Source organism: Haliotis asinina, chromosome 1 (assembly GCF_037392515.1).
Source record: "Haliotis asinina isolate JCU_RB_2024 chromosome 1, JCU_Hal_asi_v2, whole genome shotgun sequence".
NCBI lineage: Eukaryota > Metazoa > Mollusca > Gastropoda > Lepetellida > Haliotidae > Haliotis > Haliotis asinina.
This window is the reverse complement of record NC_090280.1, coordinates 6,979,284-7,000,664: the sequence shown is the minus strand read 5'-3', so window position 1 is coordinate 7,000,664 and position 21,381 is coordinate 6,979,284. Positions and strand designations below refer to the sequence as shown.

General features: G+C 40.7%; 1 protein-coding gene across 1 annotated transcript; it reads left to right on the top strand.

Annotated features, from left to right (window-relative positions):
• The first annotated feature begins 450 nt into the window (after window positions 1–450).
• LOC137281729 (uncharacterized) lies at window positions 451–8,922 on the top strand. Its single transcript, XM_067813346.1, has 5 exons — window positions 451–729; window positions 3,608–3,701; window positions 7,098–7,431; window positions 8,152–8,390; window positions 8,744–8,922. Exons 1-5 carry the CDS (start codon window positions 451–453, stop codon window positions 8,920–8,922), a joined length of 1,125 nt encoding a protein of 374 aa, XP_067669447.1.
• The last annotated feature ends 12,459 nt before the right edge of the window (window positions 8,923–21,381 follow it).

The following is a 21,381-nucleotide window of genomic DNA, read 5'->3' as shown; positions in this document are numbered from 1 at the left end:
AGGTATATAAACTAAAGTAAAATATTTAGCACTTAGAATACAATACAGTAATGGAAAGGATTTTCTGTTGGCAAATACCGAAATGTGATGGTAAAATTCATAAAAGATGAGATTATCTGATCTAAGTTTTGTACCAACGTCTGGAATGGAATTCCTCGTGCCAATACAATCGATTAAGTCGGGCGTAACAAGCAAGAACGCATTTTGGTCATTGTTTACTGAACATTCTACTCAGATATTGTAACCAGCAAGTCTCAGACACTTACCTGTTTTACCGCCGACTGGATTTCGCATCACTGCCGGTGAAGTCTTTAGCAAGTGTCATCATTGATTAGCTTGCCTTACAGTCACTAAGTCACCGACGGCGGAGACTGACACTGGCTGGAACACAGTAGCAGATAACTACCATAACTATCTTTTTCTTTTTGTACATTGGTCAGTGTTTTTAGAATGGTTTGGGTCATTCCGTTAATACTGGTAGTGGCTGACAGAGGATGTGGACAGGTCTTCTCGGAACAACTCTTGTCTGGAGTCTTCACAGAAACTCGCGTCCCCAGCGTCACATTGTGTCAATCTCTGTGTTGGTACTCTACTTCCTGCAGAGCCTACACCTGGTCTACAGAAAGACGCCTGTGTCAGTTCACCAAGGACAGGAGCGCCATTTCACCAGCCTTTTTCGTCGTCAGTAGTCAGCATCTGTATTCGGACGCTCAGGTTCCACCTGATATGGTATGTAACTTTATGAGTGAGTGAGTGAGTGAGTGAGTGAGAGAGTTAATATTTAACGTCATGTCGGCAATATTTCAGCCATATCGTGACGACAACATGTTTGATTTAAATGAAATATGAATGTGTTATACAAAACCTGTCACCAAAGGACAGTAAAACAACTAAAACATCACAGCTACAAATAAACCTAGTGTGGAAAGTTCCAACTAGCAGCACTATTTGGACAAAACAACATAAAATACCGACTATACATCACCAACAACTGGAGGTAGATCACCATACTAGGAACAGTGGGGACTTGCAGTACATATGCTTCCTGCATGAACCCTAGCTGGATTTACATCATCCCCTCAGCTGTTTGTAATTTAGGAAATCTAGCCATACATTAAACCGATATCTATTCTGCAGCTAAAAACTTGGGAAGTGTGAATTTACTGTGGACCTGCGAACTCAGGAGGACAATCATTTTACAATACTTTGAAGCACTTCGAGGTTACAGACACTAACAAGTACAGATACGAATTCATACCTCCAATAATAAAATATTTACCTATCTAAAATCATTTAACAAATCTCATTCTTTTAAAAATGCAATAATTAAATTGGAACTTATATTATAAAAAAAGACCATTCATAGTTCGGGATTTGAAATATGTATCGCTTGTGATCATGTAACTTCATGCCATCTGTCAGTTACTAGTACATGTTTCTCTCCTGAGGCCCTGGTTAGAATTGGTCTTCAGCGAGCCATGCTTGTCGTAAAAGGCGACTGTCGAGAACGAAGGTCAGACTCGCCGACGTGCTTGACATATCCCATTTGCGTAGATCGATTTTGATTATGTCGATCACTGGATTGTCTGGTCCAGGCTCGATTATTTACACACCGACGTCAAATAGCTGGAATACTGCTTAGTGTGGCGTAAAACATCTGTAGACAAACCCATCTGAACGGTTTACCTCCAGGAGGGATGTATCGCACTGTCCATCCATACATTACCATTTTCTGTTAATAATTTTCTTTAAATATCATGACGCTTTATGCTCCTAAGTGATTTAAATGGAGCGCAAAGGTATCTTTTATGAAGCAAAGTTAAGAAAATATTTGTGATAAAGTCCATATATACAGTGGAAGCGCTCGAAAACGGGAGCACTTTAATCCGGCGTGCTGTGAATATCGGCACTAGAACTTGGACCCGACACCTCGTATGCTGATTTCATCGACCTAAAACAATATGACTTGACAACAGGAATGGCTCCACCGCCCATGACGTCCCTATAGTGCTAACACTACATATTAAAGGATAGAGATAATTCCAAATGTGGCACATATCTTCCAAGAGTTATTCCTTTAAACAGAGCAACACACTCACAGAATGAATGTCCTGTTTCCTGATATGATTCCTGTACTGATTGAGTGAATGAGTGAGTGAGTAAATGTTCATATTGAGCAGATTACATTAATATCAAATCATTACGACAATTCGTATTTCAACTTCAGCTTAAATATTTATAACTGAAATACAAACGTATTGCCACATCAATTGTTTTCTTAATCATCCAAGAAGAATGACTTGGTTCTGGAATAGTTGATGACATTTTGACCTGTATGAAAAAAACTGTATCACTGCACATTATAATTAGGACAGAACAATTTTATAATAGGTCTTCCTTTCATTAATTCTCATAAGGGGAACAGGTAGTCCTCCAACGATCCTATTTTGACAACCAGTCTTTCAACATGATGTGTTCTTGGGTTATCATGCCCAGATGTCTGATATCTATGAAAGAAACAGAGAGTCGCCTTCCGCCACACGCACATTTGGTGTGGGTGTGTTGTATGCCATCGGAGAGTCTTTTTCCGATTCGTCATGTTGCAGGTGAGGTGAGGTGAGTTGAGGTGAGTTGAGGTGAGGTGAGATGAGGTGAGGTGGGGCTTAAGGTCGCACTTAAGAATACTAGTATTTCACTCCTACGACGATGTGCATGCGCGTGTATGTATGGCTGCTTGTACTAGCTCAAACTTAAGTTGGTTTTATAGTGCTAGCTCACTGAGATACCATGCAGCAGTTAAGCATGAATGCCCCACTCAGACACATTATACTGACTCCGAGTTGACCAGTCCTTCTTGTACCGATTAATGTCAGGCACAAGGCAGGAACTAACAAGAACCATATTGTAACCTCTTTTGGTATGACGAGGCCGGGTATGAAACCCGTAATCTTCCGCTCTGAGGTCGCTAACATAAATCTGGGACACTACTGATGCCGCTCCCGTGTTGTGAGGCGTTCCCCGTATCTTAAGAAGAGACTCGTACATGTTTCATGATGCTTGTAATGGGACAACACAAGACATTGTCTGATGTTAAATGCTACTCGTTTTACAGACAACGCCTGTCTCTGAAGCAGTACTTCAGCACAGCACAGCACTCGCTGAACCAGGACATTTAGGTCCAACGTAATAATTGTGTTCTAACAGTCGTGTACTGATTGATCTGATGAGCGTTGCCAAAGTACGAAACAAATTTCATTTAGTAAGAACAAAATATGCATAGGATATTATGTGCGTGATCGTCTGTGGAACAACATATACTGAAGTTGGCATTACGTAAACGGGAAACGTCTCATATTGATACTACATCTTGATACAGTGCAGCATTCACATTTGTATGCACATCAGGTGGTTTAAATATGGCCACTTCCCTGTTCATAGTGAAATGCCGTTGAATTTGGAATATTTTGTGACTGCTTTTGCTTGAAATGCTTGTTTTATACCCGATAAAACATGGTCACATAAATGAAATAAAGTCATTAATATTCTGGATGTATTCCAGTCTGTCCTCTGTAATGGAGAATTACCAAGATGTATATTGCCTTCACAGAACATTGGCCACCCTTGCATCAGACGACCATGCGGTGTTGATGAGATGTGTGTACCAACTGATGCAGCCAGTGGCTACCTGTGTCTGTATGAAGGTAAGCAAAAGTCATTGAGAAGGTTATCTACACCTACGATGTGGTTTCTTTAAGGATAACATCGTTAGTGTAGACACAATGGCGTTAACCACGTAAGGCCCACGATCCTGTGCGTCACCAGAGGCCACATGCTTTCTCAACTACTAACAGTGGGGCTAATGTTCTTTTTAGCACCGACGTTGTGACAGGACAAAGTTATACCTCAATGTAGCCTGTCCCACAGTCCCTGAACCACATTATTCTCCCTATTCTGCCTAGCCTTCTCTGCAGTGCTAAAGCCATAAATGAAGCAAGTCTAAATTTCCTCAGGTCAGGATCTCTGGTCTCCCTGGGGCTCCTTTTCAGTTAAAGTGGGTTTGTTTGTTACTATCAACATTATATAGATTCCGAAACTAAGCTTTAATCTAACCTCAATGTTATGTTGAATGATGGTCATTATTCGTGGGCGAAAAAGAGAGAAAGCGATATCTCGAGACGAGAAAGCGATATTATATGCCGATAAAGTGATAACACGAGACGAGAAAGCGATTGCAGGAGATGAGAAAACGATAACACGAGACGAGAAAGCGGTAAAGCGAGAAAAGCGACATTACCCACATTTCAGTTCAATCCTCATCCTAAAACAACATCATTTTAACAGTGAGTTCCAGCAATATTACAGCGGTGGACATTACAAATGGGGTGAACTCACTTTCTCGTCTCGTGCTGTCGCTTTCTCCTCGCGTGTTGTCGCTTTCTCGTCTAGTAATATCGCTTTCTTGTCTCGTGGTATCGCTTTCTCGCCTCTGAATTCAAAGGCGAGATAGCGATGACCCAAATCAGTCACCACAGAAATCTGATCTATGTAGCCCCTTCATTGTAACGTTGCTCCGAACACCAACTACATTGGTTCCCTGTTGTGCACTTGTCCTAACCACCCCACAAGTCTCCAAGGTGTGGAATCAGGTCTGTTAGCTGCCAGATAGATGACGTTTACCTGGTCGAATCCCGTACCTGCGATGGACGGGCCCTTACCCGAACTACGGTTTACCCCCGTACTTCGGTCCTGACGATAGGGGATGTGCGAGATATACAATGTCAGTACCCGGGGGCCCTTGGAGCTTTACCGTAGTTCCTCCAGCAACCACAAGACGATGATCTTCGTTCAATAGTTTATTTGAAACTGTGTTGCTGGACAACCCACTCTATGGTCACTCTCTAAGACTTCGACCGCAAGGCTTCCGTCTTAAGCCAAATACTGGTGCCTTTTAAGATAGTTTTCCGACGATTCCTTGTGACCAAACACCAAGAGTTGGAGCGCACCAGACTCCCGACCCTGGGCTTAGTTACCGCTTAAAGCTGGGTCCCTACGTCACAGCCAACACCCTCTTCTTTTTGCCCATTGGTCAAAACCCTTAACCCTGCATACTTGTTCACTCTCTCATCCTTATTCCGTACCCCCAATACCATATTTGTAAAGCTGCGAGGTGGATTCCAAGAACTCAGAGTTTCTACCTCCTAACCATATATGTCCTGTGGAATACTACGAACTGCTGCCGAGGTCCCCGGACAAGTTGCTCCATCTTGATAGTACCGTCCCTATCCCTTTACCTAATCTATAAGTCATCTCGACTTGCCCCCACTAAGTTCTGACGACCTACTTTCATGCTTATTTCCTCCGCAGCCGATTACCTACCTCTCCTACATTGTATATGTTTTCTACCTCACCGGCCTTTATCTATTATTTCCCATTCTAAATATACTATTAGAACACCTTGATCACTTATTATTTATAACATCATTCCTAGATCTAAATATTATAACCACAATAATAATTCCTCGGCCATGATTCGCTATTATTATAATAACCATAATTCCATGCCTCTGATACAAGCACTTCGTTTCCATGACACCGGCATGGGCACAACTCTGTAGACACGTTGATCACTACTGGAAATGCTAGAAATGGGCTCGTCTGTCAAAACAACAGTCCTGCACCACGGTCGACCTTGACTGTCACCGTCTTTTTATGGTTTTATCAGTGACGATAGGTCAAAATGTGTATGGCGGAACGGCGTTGTCGTGTTTCGAAATGGCGTGTTTCGAGGCCGCGGGCTTTATTGTGGTGCATACGCCAATGTCACGGGATGGCCTGAGTGGTGCATGTGTCGAAGATGAGGCCCATCTTAACGTGGTGACCATTGGACATCTTGCCGGTGGGTGATCCGCCACTTCAATGAAGTTCTGACAGTTTTACTGTTGATTCTGAGACAGCGTTCCCATACGGAAATGAAAGACTTTTGAACACAACTGCTTTTTCGTCTGCAGGTACACTCTCAACTGACATACCAGAAGCTGCAGCTAAAACAGCAACTGACAAAACCACTTCAGCACCTACCACAGTAACAACTACTGCAGCACCTACCACAGTGACAACTACAACCACTGTGACAACTACTGCAACACCTACCACTGTGACAACTACTGCAGCCCCTACCACAGTGACAGCTACCACCACTGTGACAAGCACTGCAACACCTACCACAGTACAAACAACTGCAGCCCCTGCCACAGTGACAATTACTGCAGCACTTACCACAATGACATCCTCTGCAGCACCTACCAGAGTGACAACCTCTGCAGCACCTACCACAGTAACAACCTCTGCAGCACCTACCACAGTGACAACCATTGCAGCACCTACCACAGTAACAGCCTCTGCAACACCTACCACAGTGACAACCACTGTAACACCTACCAAAGTACAAACTACTGCAGCACTTACCACAATGACATCCTCTGCAGCACCTACCAGAGTGACAACCTCTACAGCACCTACCACAGTAACAAACTCTGCAGCACCTACCACAGTGACAACCATTGCAGCACCTACCACAGTAACAGCCTCTGCAACACCTACCACAGTGACAACCACTGCAGCACCTACCACAGTGACAGCAACTACCATTGTGACAACTACTGCAGTCCCTACCACAGAGACAACTACTACCACTGCGACAAGCACTGCAACACCTACCACAGTACAAACAACTGCAGCCCCTACCACAGTGACAACTACTGCAGCACCTACCACAGTGACAACTACAACCACTGTGACAACCACTGCAAAACCTACCACAGTGCAAACTACTGCAGTCCCTACCACAGTGACAGCTACTACCACTGTGACAAGCACTGCAACACCTACCACAGTACAAACAACTGAAGCCCCTACCACAGTGACAACTACTGCAGCACCTACCACAGTGACAACCACTGCAACACCTACCACAGTGCAAACTACTGTAGCACCTACCACAGTGACAACCTCTGCAGCACCTACCACAGTGACAACCTCTGCAGCACCTACCGCAATGACAACCATTGCAGCACCTACCGCAGTAACACCCTCTGCAGCACCTACCACAGTGACAACTACTACCATTGTGACAACTACTGTAGCACCTACCACAGTGACAACTACTGCAGCCCCTACCACGGTGACAACGTCTGCATCACCTACCACAGTGACAACCACTGCAGTACCTACCACAGTGACAACTACTACCATTGTGACAACTACTGTAGCACCCACCACAGTAACAACGTCTGCAGCACCTACCACAGTGACAACCACTGCAGCACCTACCACAGTGACAACCACTGCAGCGTCTACAATAGTGACAACTACTGCAACACCTACCACAGTTACAACTACTGCAGCACCTACCACAGTGACAACCACTGCAGCGTCTACAATAGTGACAACTACTGCAACACCTACCATTATAACAACTACTGCAGCACCTACCTCAATGACAAGTACTACCACTGTGACAAGCACTGAAGCACCTACCACAGTTACAACTACTGCAGCACCTACCACAGTGACAACTACTACCACTGTGACAACCACTGCAACACCTACCACAGTGACAACTACTGCAGCACCTACCACAGTGACAACTACTACCACTGTGACAACCACTGCAGCGTCTACAATAGTGACAACTACTGCAACACCTACCATTATAACAACTACTGCAGCACCTACCACAGTGACAACCACTGCAGCGTCTACAATAGTGACAACTACTGCAACACCTACCACTATAACAACTACTGCAGCACCTACCTCAATGACAAGTACTACCACTGTGACAAGCACTGAAGCACCTACCACAGTTACAACTACTGCAGCACCTACCACAGTGACAACTACTACCACTGTGACAACCACTGCAACACCTACCACAGTGACAACTACTGCAGCACCTACCACAGTGACAACTACTACCACTGTGACAACCACTGCAGCGTCTACAATAGTGACAACTACTGCAACACCTACCATTATAACAACTACTGCAGCACCTACCACAGTGACAACCACTGCAGCGTCTACAATAGTGACAACTACTGCAACACCTACCACTATAACAACTACTGCAGCACCTACCTCAATGACAAGTACTACCACTGTGACAAGCACTGAAGCACCTACCACAGTTACAACTACTGCAGCACCTACCACAGTGACAACTACTACCACTGTGACAACCACTGCAACACCTACCACAGTGACAACTACTGCAGCACCTACCACAGTGACAACTACTACCACTGTGACAACCACTGCAGCACCTACCACAGTGACAACTACTGCAACACCTACCACTGTAGCAACTACTGCAGGACCCACAGGAGCAAGTAAGCAACCCACAGTAGATCTTTTAAAATTATCAGTTATTCTGATGCGTGTACAAACACAGTTGAAAGTGAGTGCGTCCGTTTGTATGGTTTTAAAGGCCGACAGACAGATGATGAATATTATTTTAGTTATCAAGTAATTTAGTAATTCAGATGAGCATTAATATGACTACGACATCTCCGCTTGACGTCATTGTACAGTCAATACCAGTGTGAATCAGTATGCCATTTTTCTTTACAATAGAAGAAATAACTCTGCCGAATAAACCTGTCATGTACAAGTACACATGATGTAATACCTCTGTTATGTATAATTACTGCTGAAACTACATACAGATAATATTTTATTTCAGATTCCTGTGTGTCGGAGTGTGCTGGTTTACAAGGTAGTTTCCACTCCTGTACCGGGGGCTGTGATCATTACATAGAGTGCTCAGTTAATGGGGCCTTTCAAAGAACCTGCCCGTCAGGTTCAGTTTGGGACGACAAGTCCAAGCTTTGCAATTTCCCCCCGTCACCAACATGCAGTTAGATGGTCAGATGCTGCCTTTTTACATGCATATCAACACCTGAACGCAATGTACCACTCTGTAGTCACATTTCCCATTATATAAGAATGGCATCGTCAGAGGACAGTGGCAGGCTTTCAAGGCGTTACAGAACGAACTTTAAAATTAAGTTCAAATTACTCTTCAAGGCATTTTACTTGTTAGGAGAAACAAGCTTTTCCCACAAAATCCTTAGAGCTTAAAGATCTCGGGTGATACGGGAGCCACGGGTTCACAAATATAAACTCCGAGGTCAGTAAGACGTGTTAAGGAACGTGTGCCTGGAGATAAGTTATAGTGTAGCTGACTGAATAAGAAAAGTGCACATATATGTGATTACTGTCTTTCATGTAGTGAATTAATGCATGTCTGCTTTTCACTGTTTTGTAGATTAAGAATGAAGACTATAGCGTGCTTCTTTCTTCAGCGTGCTTCTTTCTTCAACTGCACAGGCTATGGTCGCAAAACCGGAACACAGTTTCTGTCATCTGGAACACTGTTGATATTAGGACAACGCAGTCGCACTGCAGGATCATGCTTCTTCGGTTCTTTTCCTGCATTTGTCAGAAACAACTGTGTGCTGCAACACCTTATAATACGGCCTGGTGTTCAGAAACATAGGATGCTGCAACATCTTGTCTTGTGTTCAGAAACAACTGTGTGCTGCAACACCTTATAATACGGCCTGGTGTTCAGAAACATAGAATGCTGCAACATCTTGTCTTGTGTTCAGAAACAACTCTATGATGCAACATCTTGTCTGATGTTCAGAAACATAGGTTTGCTGCTACACCTTGTCTGATGTTCAGAAACAGATACACATGGTACGGTCTGATGTCAGAAGCAGTTTCAGAAGAATGATTGACAAGAGCAGCAAATTACTTTCATATGTCCACAAAGAATCAAGTATTCAAGAGATAGAAAACAAATACTAATATGTAATATTTGAATAATATCTGTCATATAATACACAACGTTACACTTTGATTGCTTGTACAAGCAATACATTTTCCTTTTTCATGTTGTAAAACTCTGAAATCTCTTTTTTAGTGAGTCACGACATCGATCTGACTTCACTAAAATTGTGGCTACATTGACATAATAAGAAACGAAACAACGGAATATACAAGTGACAGCTGATCAGTTGTTAAGGCGCCATCCATCAGTATTTGTGGTACGTATTAGACACGACAAACAGCGCGATGCAGACAAAGAGTGCGATGTATTATGTGGACATTATTGCGATAAAAAGTGGGAAATAGCGAATCATGTGGCAAAGTAGTTGGCAAATATTCAGAAAATACTGACCATTAGCAACAAACCTGAACAAAGGTGAAATATCAAATGGAAGATACTAGAATCAAAACCTGGATTTCCATAGAGAAATAAACCATAAATAAATCAGCAAAAGAGGCTTGCTGGGATTTAACATAGGTAACAATGAAGGGTCGACAAGAAGGGTTTACTGCATGTCCTCTCTACATGAACATGGCAACGGTTGCATAGGAGGTCTATAGTTAGCACATGTACATGAGAAATCAATTATATAATGCACTGAATGGCTGTGTCGGGGGTTCTAGGCACTTACTGCTTATTGATTTGGAATGAAGGCATTTCTGCAATAGTCTCTTGTCACTAAGTAAGACCGTGGTCTGTGTTTAGCACTAAGGTGCAGCAGACAAAGCGATCACTGAACTCCTTACTTTTGGTAATCATCGCATCGAAATGAAACGAAAGCAGGGATATTGAGAACATTTAACCTAAAACCAGCATGTTCAGACATATCAGCATTAACAGACACTTGCAATATTGTAAACGATTTACTGCCATGTTTGCCTTCAGAAAGACAATTTTAATGTGAAAGGGAACGGTGGTTAATTTCAATATGAACCAAACAGATTTTTACGCTGTAGACCTGACGTATCTTTCCTACCTTATACTTGCACTTCCATATGTAGCGAATCCTGGTATGCTCGGTTTGTTCTTTGTAGGATTGACAGTTTCCGCTATGTTATGAATGTTTTGATTATATATATATATATATATATATATATATATATATATATATATATATATATATATATATATATATATATATATATATATATTTGGGACTTTAGAAAACGATGTTGAAATGAACTGTACATAGCTACAGTGAATGATTGAAGAGATTGCTACAGCGCCATCTGAACTTTGCAGAGATACTCGCTAATGTGATTTGATCAATGATATCTGTTTTTGTTTTGCATGCAAAGAGGTCAGTATGTCATTTTAGAATTCGACATACACCATGTTTGTTCCTTGGCTCACGTCACACATGGATGCTCCTGCTATACCACGGTAGCCTCACAACAAACTAAACTGTCAAGAGATCTGGTATACATGCAGTGACAGGACTGCTTGTTTATTGACTGCAACGGAAGTAAATATCTCATGCTGTTTTGTTTACGTCTCTTGGTACGACTAAACTGTGTTGTGATCGTTTGCTACTTTTTACTTTGTTGTTGTCTTTTTCGTATTCACCCTGGACATGTTTCTCTTAAAGGTGACAGGTTTAGTTCCTATCACATGGATTTGTATAAAGTATTTATGGTTGGAAGTAAAACTGATAATTTGTCAAAATAACATACAGTCCTTGGCGAATTGCTTCTTGAAGGTGGAATCAATAGACAGATATACACACATGCTCTTCACCCGTGACATCCTCACACATGAAAAAAGGTTCCACCATGTGCAGGTAAAATATTATCTGTTGGATCTTTATGGTTCTATTTGGATTAAGGTTGTTGATTACAATTTAAAGTCGGCAGCATTGTGAACAAAGAAGCAATAGAGTAATACTATAACACGCAAATGATGTGCGGTGTGGCATTGAAAATGCCGAACAGGTGGGGAAAATGCAGCAACACATCCAGTTGTGAGCAAGACGGTCAACACACCAACAATAAATGAAATTGTTAGACCATAGAAACGATGGCCGCCATATTTGTCTGTCACCAATGGACAACTAGTAAAATGTGAAAATATGTTATGTGTGTTAAAGCTCACCTTGGTTTCTTCCAAACGTATAGTAGTCACCCTGCTTCGAGACAAGTCTATGAAATTTATCAGACGCAGAGTCAACACCTGACCTAACTAGACCTAAAGACTTGCCCCGAGAACCTCTATAGCTACATCAATACCAAGAATGCGTAAGCTTTCAGCCCAAACCGTGATGCATTCGCCTAAGACGTCAAGTCTGACTAATCTTTCTGACTGATCGGCATCGTCGACTGTGGCGCCTTGAACAACATCGACGAGACGCCTTGGTGTCCTGACGAGTTTGGTTTTTTTTATGTTGATTGTTTGTTGTTTAACAATAGGTGTTGTTCAACACAACAGACAGGGAAGTTGGTCCACGCACGAGTGTGGTAGACCGTCTCCATATTGCTGGACAGTAAGGAAGGAAGGAAGCATACAAGCAGGGAAGCAAGCAAGGATGCAAGCAAGGAAGGAAGCGAGCAAGAAAGCATGCATTTATTTGTACAGTGTCGCAGTAGCCACTTGAAACGGACTTTGGTGGCCTGGCATTCTGCAATGTCTGAACAGATGTTTATGATCACAGGGATGACGTAATACGCGAACATTATATTACAGGAGTATATGGTGCGAAGCCATGAATTATGGAAACACAACAACAGAAAACACGTATTGCAATAAAATACTCCCTCTGAGTAAAGTATGTTCCATCATTCTAGTGTTAAAAGAAACAGAATCTGTCAACACGTTCACAAGGGCTTTGAACTAATCTATACAGGTGTTTTGTCAGACAGTCAAGTTACTACTGACTTTATGACAGAGGTGACATATGGTTAGATTCGAGGTGTACGGTGTTCACAAGCATAAATCACTCAAAAGGAACATTGTATAGATATCTGTATATTGCTGGAAAGGAAAACCTGTTACTATGTACTACCCTGAAAAGTTCTTTATTAACACAAAAATATGCACACAAAGTTTAGCTTCGCAGTAATATTTATCATTAAAACATGAGCTATAACTATGATACTTATAACACAGAGGACAGGATCCCATTTTAACCCATCCCAACCACACCTCCTTTGTCAATGCTTGATCACCTAGAAAGACTAGCATCTATTTCAGGATCAGTTCGTGACTCATTTAGGCCATTTATATTACCAATAAATGCCGGTTTACCACTGCCGTTCATACTTGACTGTTTTGTTATCTTACCATGATTGTTGTTTCACATGTACTTATGTAGCTTTTCATTGGTCGATTATCGACTGCGGTTGCGTAATCTACCACACCCCAGACGACTCACTAAATAATGAACTAAACTCGTTACAATACAAAGCCTTAAAACAACCACACGCCACAGCAAGGACATAGCATCTCACTGCTACAATCACTCGGGAGACCGCTTTTTATTCCTCAGTTGAGTCAGAATATCATTTATGTATGTCATACCCTCTTTATGAAGATATCAGGAAAACCCTGTTTCCAAAATATTCCTATCATTTTCCATGCTCTATCCCCCACGGACAATGTGGCACAGTTGACTGTAGTCGAGAAATATATTTCCCTTGCCTTACAGAAAAAGACAAAATTATCTTATCAAATTATATTAACACGCACCGAAGACATATCTTCATTTTAATGTTGAATGTTCGACAGGCGCTCCCGTCAGAGGAGCCATGCAACCCATAACGCATTGTTGTACAAATGGGTCGGTGGTCCCAATTTCGAATAAAGTCATTCACTCACATCGCAATCAAGAAAAAATCACTTCAGAACTCAATCGAAAACAATTCGCCATAAACGTCTGGACATCAACCAAAAGAAACCCCTCGATCAAACGTCTGGGCATCAAACCAAACAAACCCCTCAGTCAAACATCTCATAAACATAAACTCCCGTGTACTTGCTCGCAAATACCCGCTTTTAACTTCAATATTGCAACGAATAATAAGCCTAAAACAAAACACACAAATTTCTGTTCCTACACGTCACAACGCTCAAAGACAACTACATCATACAGTCTCCCACACAGGTAATATATTTTCAGAAGTAATGGTGACATTAACAGTGTTCCACCTCCTGCACGTCAAACAACACTAAATCAAACAGACTCATTTGGCTTACCCTAGGCAATAAACAAAAACAACCTAAACCAATGAAGGAAGGTGTAAAAGAGAGTTTTGAAACAAAGTCATTGGCCACTGTCATGACTTGGGAGATCAAGAAAAATATGTTTTCGAATTGAAGACTTCCAGAGTGTGGAACTCGGTGAAAAGCGTCTGTGGCGGTGTCCGCCATTTTGGTTTGTTTATTACCGAGTGCAGATACCAATTTATTTCGTTTATTTACATTGCATACAAGTCACACAAGTGCAATTATATAACCAATGAACATTTTCAAAGCTATTAATGTATAAAAATATAAAGGACATACATCATCATGAAATCACGGAAATTGCCGATCGTATTGGGTGAAACGGTTCACAAAAACTGTACCGCAATATATCGTATTGTCAAGTTCGAATTGCAATATAACGTTTACCCGGTTTCAAACTCGGTTAATATAGGTCCCTATATCACGTTATCACGTTATCCTTACAAATGATTCGAAACATTACCGCCTTGGACTCACTGGAAGTGCACCTATCAAACTTCAGACTTCAACAGCTACCATGTACCATAGATCTGAACATGTTGACAAGGCAACAACAAATTTCGAACAGGTCATACAAAATTAAATCCTCACCTTCATGTTTCTTTTCAAAACCACTAAATGGGAAAATGCACGCGCGGCAACGAAACAGTAACACTGGAACATCTACAGCGACAGTTCTCATACTACAGACGAAACAACCTGAAAAAAAACAAGAAGTACCAAGCTAATCACCCTCTATTTCCTTTCCTTCCCCATCCTCCCAGCTCCCCACAAACAGAAAGGATTGAGGGACCCTGACGAGCTTGTCCCAAACGTCAATTAAAGGCGCGAAACGCGCACATAAAATCTCGAAGTCAGCTGATGAAAATATACTTCGTGATACGTAAGTTGAGATCCATCAGTTTTCATCACCTTTTATGTGTATCAGCTCTAAAGTAGGCATACAGAATTTAATCATATAGTCTTCACGCAGTCATTGTTTAAAATGTGTATATATTGAAGTTGGGATTACAAAGCTACATTAAGTCGCTGACAGTGGGAGGCGAGAGGTAACTGCCTGTTCATGAAATCTGAGCATTCGAAACATCCAGTTGATGCAGATATTATCTTCCCTTAAGACAGCATCACTATCAAAAGACAAACCGCTTAAAACAGCATATTTTATGGTTGGTTGCATAAGGCTTAATTCAGCTGTACCCTTGAAAATGATAGTATGTGCGCAGATTAAAAAGACAATATTAGGATTAGAAAGGGTTATACGAGCTCCGACCATATTTTTAATTTTTTAACATTATTCCAGGGGCGCCCACCGCGAGTCGAAAAATCCATTTACTAAGGCCTGGTGTACTATCCAGTCTCCCTGCTATATAACATGTAAATGGTGCGTCACTGAAATGATCGAAAACGTACGTACGTGCACACGAATCCATATGTCCTATTTTAAAGGTCTCGCCTCTGTCCGAATTGTGTAGGGTGTATGTAACCATGCTTTCCGTGGTAGTGCATTGAAAACTAAACTAGCTTAATTTATGATGTGTCGACGTGTGCTGGCTGGGGAACTAAATGTGACCGTAATGTAATTTCAAAATTTGGTATTTTCGATTTTAGTACCGTCATTTCATTCACCTCTTTATACCTATTCTAAAACGTCTTGAAATCCAATCATTTCATCCAAATCTATACATTTCTTTACCTATGGTCGCTATTTCCCTGGAAGTAAGTTGGAGATCGCCCCAAGTTGTCTACTTAGAAAAAAGCAAATGCAAATACCACATCAGTAGCTGGGTTCGGTTAACGTTTTTTTTCAGTTATTTCATATCAGACGAACACCGAAACATGGTGATAACTTATAAAAGATATAAAGTTATCAAAAACAGATACCATCAGCCGAGTACTCGCCATGTTAGCTGAGATGCAAGTCACCGCACGTGTAAACATATCATCCCAAAACGTATGATATTAAAAATTCAAAATAAAGCTATCTCCCTCGATATCATTTTGATTTTTTTTTATTAAATTTAATTCGACTTTCATTGACGTTACAGTAACATCGGAGAAAACGTGTGTGAAATGGCATCACCTCAGTATCACTTCCGTTTACCATGTTCATGAGGGTCCGCTATTCGCGCCTACAGAAACACATAGTAAAAGGGAGGTAACTCTAAAGTGCTACCTTAAAGCCTGCTGCCAAAATACGAAAAGTACTGAACATTTATGGTACGAAATGTTAACCATAATAATTATCACTTAAAACACTAAAAGTTGTGACCCAATAATAATTATTAGTCAATTAACAATTTACAGAAAATACACTCTCTTAACAGCTTGTTAGTTGTCACCTGAAACGAAAGACAGACAATGATGTAGAACAATGACAATGATCAGTCATACAGTAACTGTCTTGTGACAACTGTCTTGTGACAACTGTTGTGTTAATTTGTTTATGTGGGATATGACATCAACAGAGTCGCATTCGATGGCATCTGATTTGTTGATCGTGTATGTAAAACGAATTCTGGAACATAGTGCTGATTTCATTGCGGTAAATGTTGATGTGATGATCCTGACTTTTACTCACACATGGCTAACTGCTATTTTGTCACACAGCTGTGAGCTAAAGGTTACAGTGATACTTTACGTTTTCTATCTAACCATAAAATGACGGTTTTGTTCATTCAAAATGACAAAGATTATGATTTAGTATTTCCGTGTCCTTAGAAAATGTAAGTTTTCACTCTTCTTGTCAGTTTTCTGCATTATTATCATGTCTCACATACCGAAACGAAACGGACCGAACGGAAGGCCTTGAAGCCTAATACGTGCCGAACCGTGGTAAGAGCGTACTGTTTCACCCCTACTATTTAATTCTATGTAGAAATCTATCTGCGTCTTACCTGGACGAGCTAATAAACCGTGACGAACTCAAGTAACACCCGAACTCCATTGAAACCCGGACTTAACTGATCAAAGCTCATGTCAGACCTTAATCCAAGCAACACCTGTACACAGCTGACCGGTTCTACTGTCCCAGCGTGGTCAAGAGCCCGTGGTCTGACCGCACGTGAAAAGTCATGTTTCTCAGTGAGCCGCGAAGAAAAGTGCGTTTATACGATCCATTCCAACTGTGTTATCCCCAGACCACATGAAATACTGTAATGTTATGCTTAAACATAAGACATAAGATGTTGAAATGTATATGTTTGTGTTTTAACAAACAGGAAAACAACTTCGTTGAATGATTGTGTTGATGTTCTAGGACAGTTCTGTTCTCTAAGCGCGTATTTCTTAAAATTACGGTGCTAAATAAGAATGTATGAAAAGTGCACTTGTACTTAACTTTACGGGTTTGAGTGTATAATTTCGGGTAACAGGAACAGAAGACAATATCACTTTCTAATGAAGACGGTAATGGGATTCGCGTATAACCTGTTCTGTGTGGTATACAACTGCACGGGGAACAGAACGTTTTATATCACTATACTTAATCATGTTGGTGAAAATATCAAAATATAAAAGCTGGCTGTTGCAGTCTTTTTTTGTGAGTGTGTATCTGAGGTAAATCTGCTCGAATATTATTTGATCAGCGGAGTATAGTAAAAATGGAATAACTGACTTGCATATAAATTCACTGTTGCTCGAAAGAGCCAACCATGATTTAGCAAACGTTAATGCTCAAGGACATAAGCTCATAGAGCTTTGTAACACCACTAATGCAAAGGGAGACTAGGCAAAGACAAGGATGTGGTCAAAGTGACATGTAATGACTTAAGTCTAATTGACTGTGTGTTATCTTCACCACAATGTCTTCCATGTTTTGTTGATTTTGATGTTCTTGAATGATTTTTCATCTTCGTTTTCAGATGTTCAATTCCCCAGTACTTTCTCATTAAATACAGGATTACATTATACTAACTCAAAACCATCTGAGAAGAGGAGGGGAACTGTAACAAACAAGTCGTCGAAAGAAGTTGCTGCAAAACCAAAGCGACAAGATACAAATGAAGCAAAACATATGTAAATGATCTTAACAGAAACACTGTCCTGGAATTGACCCAGTTATTGCAATCAACATCAGGTCACGACGACCCAGCACGAGCAGTCAATGACTTTGCCTTTACGGTAGCGCACCTTCTGGTTGATGCAGCAAGTGCAATGTTTGGTGTGAGGCGCTCGACTCCACCAGTGTCAAACCAAGATCGCAATGATACGTCTTGGTTTCGAAAAGAATGTCGAGAAAAACGTAAATGGTCTCACAAATCAAAACGTCGGTATTTTAAAAGCAAGGCTAATTCAAATAAGGCTGGATATCGCCTATGTTCAAAAGAGTGTACAAATGTTTGAATAAACATATAAACAAGTATAAACATGAATTCTCCCACTTAATCAGGAAAAAACAAAAGCATTCCCCTAAATAATTCTGGAAAATGCTAACAAAAGTAACAAATATAATAGTTCTGAAATACCAGGCATAAAAGATTTTTTTGAACATTTGAAGCATATCATTATTAAACAGACTACATGTACTTCTGATTTCGAAATAAATCAAGAAGCTAAATATTATGATGATCATATACTAAATGATGATATCACTTGGACACATGCTATCAAGAAGCTAAAGCGAAATAAATCTTCTGGTATTCACGACACTGAAAATGACAATCGTATTGATTTCGCTGATCGACTTGGTCCTGTGTTTGTTGATTATTTCAGTGCGATATTCTCCCCAGGGACAATGTCTGAAGCATGGCGGACTGACTATTGCACCTATATACAAGGGTAAAGAACAGAAATCAGACCCACATTCCTGTAGTCCTATCACAAGTTTAAGCTGCTTTGGAAAGCTTTTCACTAGTATACTGAACAACAGACTTAACATTGTCTTGGAAACAAACCACATTTTAACCCATGCGCAAGCACGTTTTAGGAAAGAACATTCCACAAATAACAACATATTTTTTTAACATGCTTACTCAGACTTTAAAGAACGGTGAAAGATAGTTATATTGTGCGCTCGTTGATTTTTCTAAAGCTTTCGATGATATATAGAGGATTGGACTTTAGTTAAAAAATAGTTAACAATGGAATCACAGGTAAAGTGTTCACGCATATACGAACCATGTATGCAAATATCAAATTTTGTGTATATTCAAATGACAAGTTTTCGAATGATTTTCCGTGTTTTTCGGGCGTCCGCCAAGGAAAAATATTTCACCTCTTTTAATGACTTAGAACAATTTCTCATTGATGATAGTTGTCAAAGTGTTATGCTAGAGAATATAAACATACAGTTATGCTTTTCATTTATAGTACTTCTTTATGCCGACGATAGTGTGTTTTTTGCTGATTCCGCATCCGAACTACAAAGTACTTTAGATTCTTGTAGCAATTATTGTAAAATCTGGAAATTAGAAGTGAATCTCAACCAAATGAACGTCTTAATTTTTGGAAGTGGCCCTGCCAAGAATAGTAAACGCAAATATGTCTTTGAACAATCTCCAATTGAAACTGTAGATAAGTATACTTATCTTGGAGTGACATTTTGTAGAAATAGGAAATTTAATCTATCAATCAAAAACATTACAGCAAGTCCACCCAAAGCAATATTTTGTCTTTTTAAAACATCTAGAAATAATAATATCCCTCGGATTGCTTACTTACCGCCTTACAAGTATTAGATACGCCACGGCCCGACAAATGACCCCAATTTGCATACATGGGAACGCTCTCCGGAACGTTCCATTTGAAACAAAAGGGAAACATGATGTCGTCTAAATATTGAAAAGGCCAATTTCCTCGTGCGAATCGTGCCGTGATGGTGTTTGCTCAACTTAATCCCTCTACGAGACACGTGTTAAGCAGTAGCGGCATTGATTTCATGCCACTGACAGCATGTATTTCACGTGCTTAATCGCCAGTCTACCTGTAGCAACCAAGTGTATTCGGCCAGATTACTTGCCCTATAAGCTTACCATGCCAATGGCTAGTTTCACAAGTGCAGATTGTATTAAAAGACCACATCCAACAAAGCTGGGAGGCTGATGTTGAAAATAGCTCCAAGAAATCTTTCTGTAAACAATCTCAAACACTCCAACTTTGAAAACTATCTTCACTTCCCAGCTTATAATTACTATCCTATTCTGAAATACAGAACATGTAATCACAGTCTTCCAGTAGAAACTGGTTGGCATGGTATTGCTTTAGAAAATAGAACATGTAGACTTCGCAATTCACCGGCAATAGGCGATGAATTTCATTACTTATTTAAATGTGAAGTCTTTACAAATATTAGATTGAAATATCTACCAACTCGACATATGTTCTTCCCCAGTTTATCAACATTGAAGAAATTATTCAAGAGTAAAAATTTAAAAAAAAATAAGAAACTTTTCCAAATATCTTCAACTATTAGATACACCTTTAGGCAAAATAGTTAAATCTCATTTTACTCATTCTATAGACAGAAAATCATTTAGCAGGTTTTTAAGTTATGACATTATTGTGTCTCATTTTAGACTGCTCTACCTGTCATTTTGTCATGTTTGTTACCTTGTACTTAAATGAATTGCATGTTTTTCTCTTGTACCACCAAACGTGTTTATATGAGAATAAATTGAATTGAATTGCTTCTGAGAACGTCGTCAAACCAATGTGGCAGCTGATGCTGGTGTGAACGTCGTCATAGAGTTAATCAGCTGCTGGGAGTAGTAGTTGGTAACTTCGGAGTACAAAGTGAGAAGGCAGGGAGAGTCTAATGCAACATATGTCATATTTGGGATTTCACTTTCTTAGTAATGTACAAATTCTACTTCTTTTCTGGGTTGAGTCCCATCCGGGATTTGAACCCGCACCCTCAGTGTCAGGCACCTAATCGCCAGCACACAACGTCAGCCGCCTGGCCCGCTCAGCCACCGCGACTTCCACAGTCAGAGAGTCTAGTTACCATTAATGATTTGTATAATAATTTATCTTAAATTGTAATGTTGCTGTGCGCGCGCGCGTGTGTGTGTGTGCGTGTGTGTGTGTGTTTATCCTTTTCTTGTATTCACAAGGGTTGACGGAGCACAGAAATACTGAAGAAGAGCAAGGTTGTGCCAGGTGCTGCCAGGTGCTGCCAGGTACCACATGACGATGACCTGGGCATGTTAGCGAGGCAAAGGGTATTTGGTAGAACAAGACATAGGAAGTTGATTTTCTGTCACAGCCTAGTTAGTGGTAATCATGCTCCTGCTTCGATGGGACTACCTATCTGTAATTGGCCAAGGGATGTA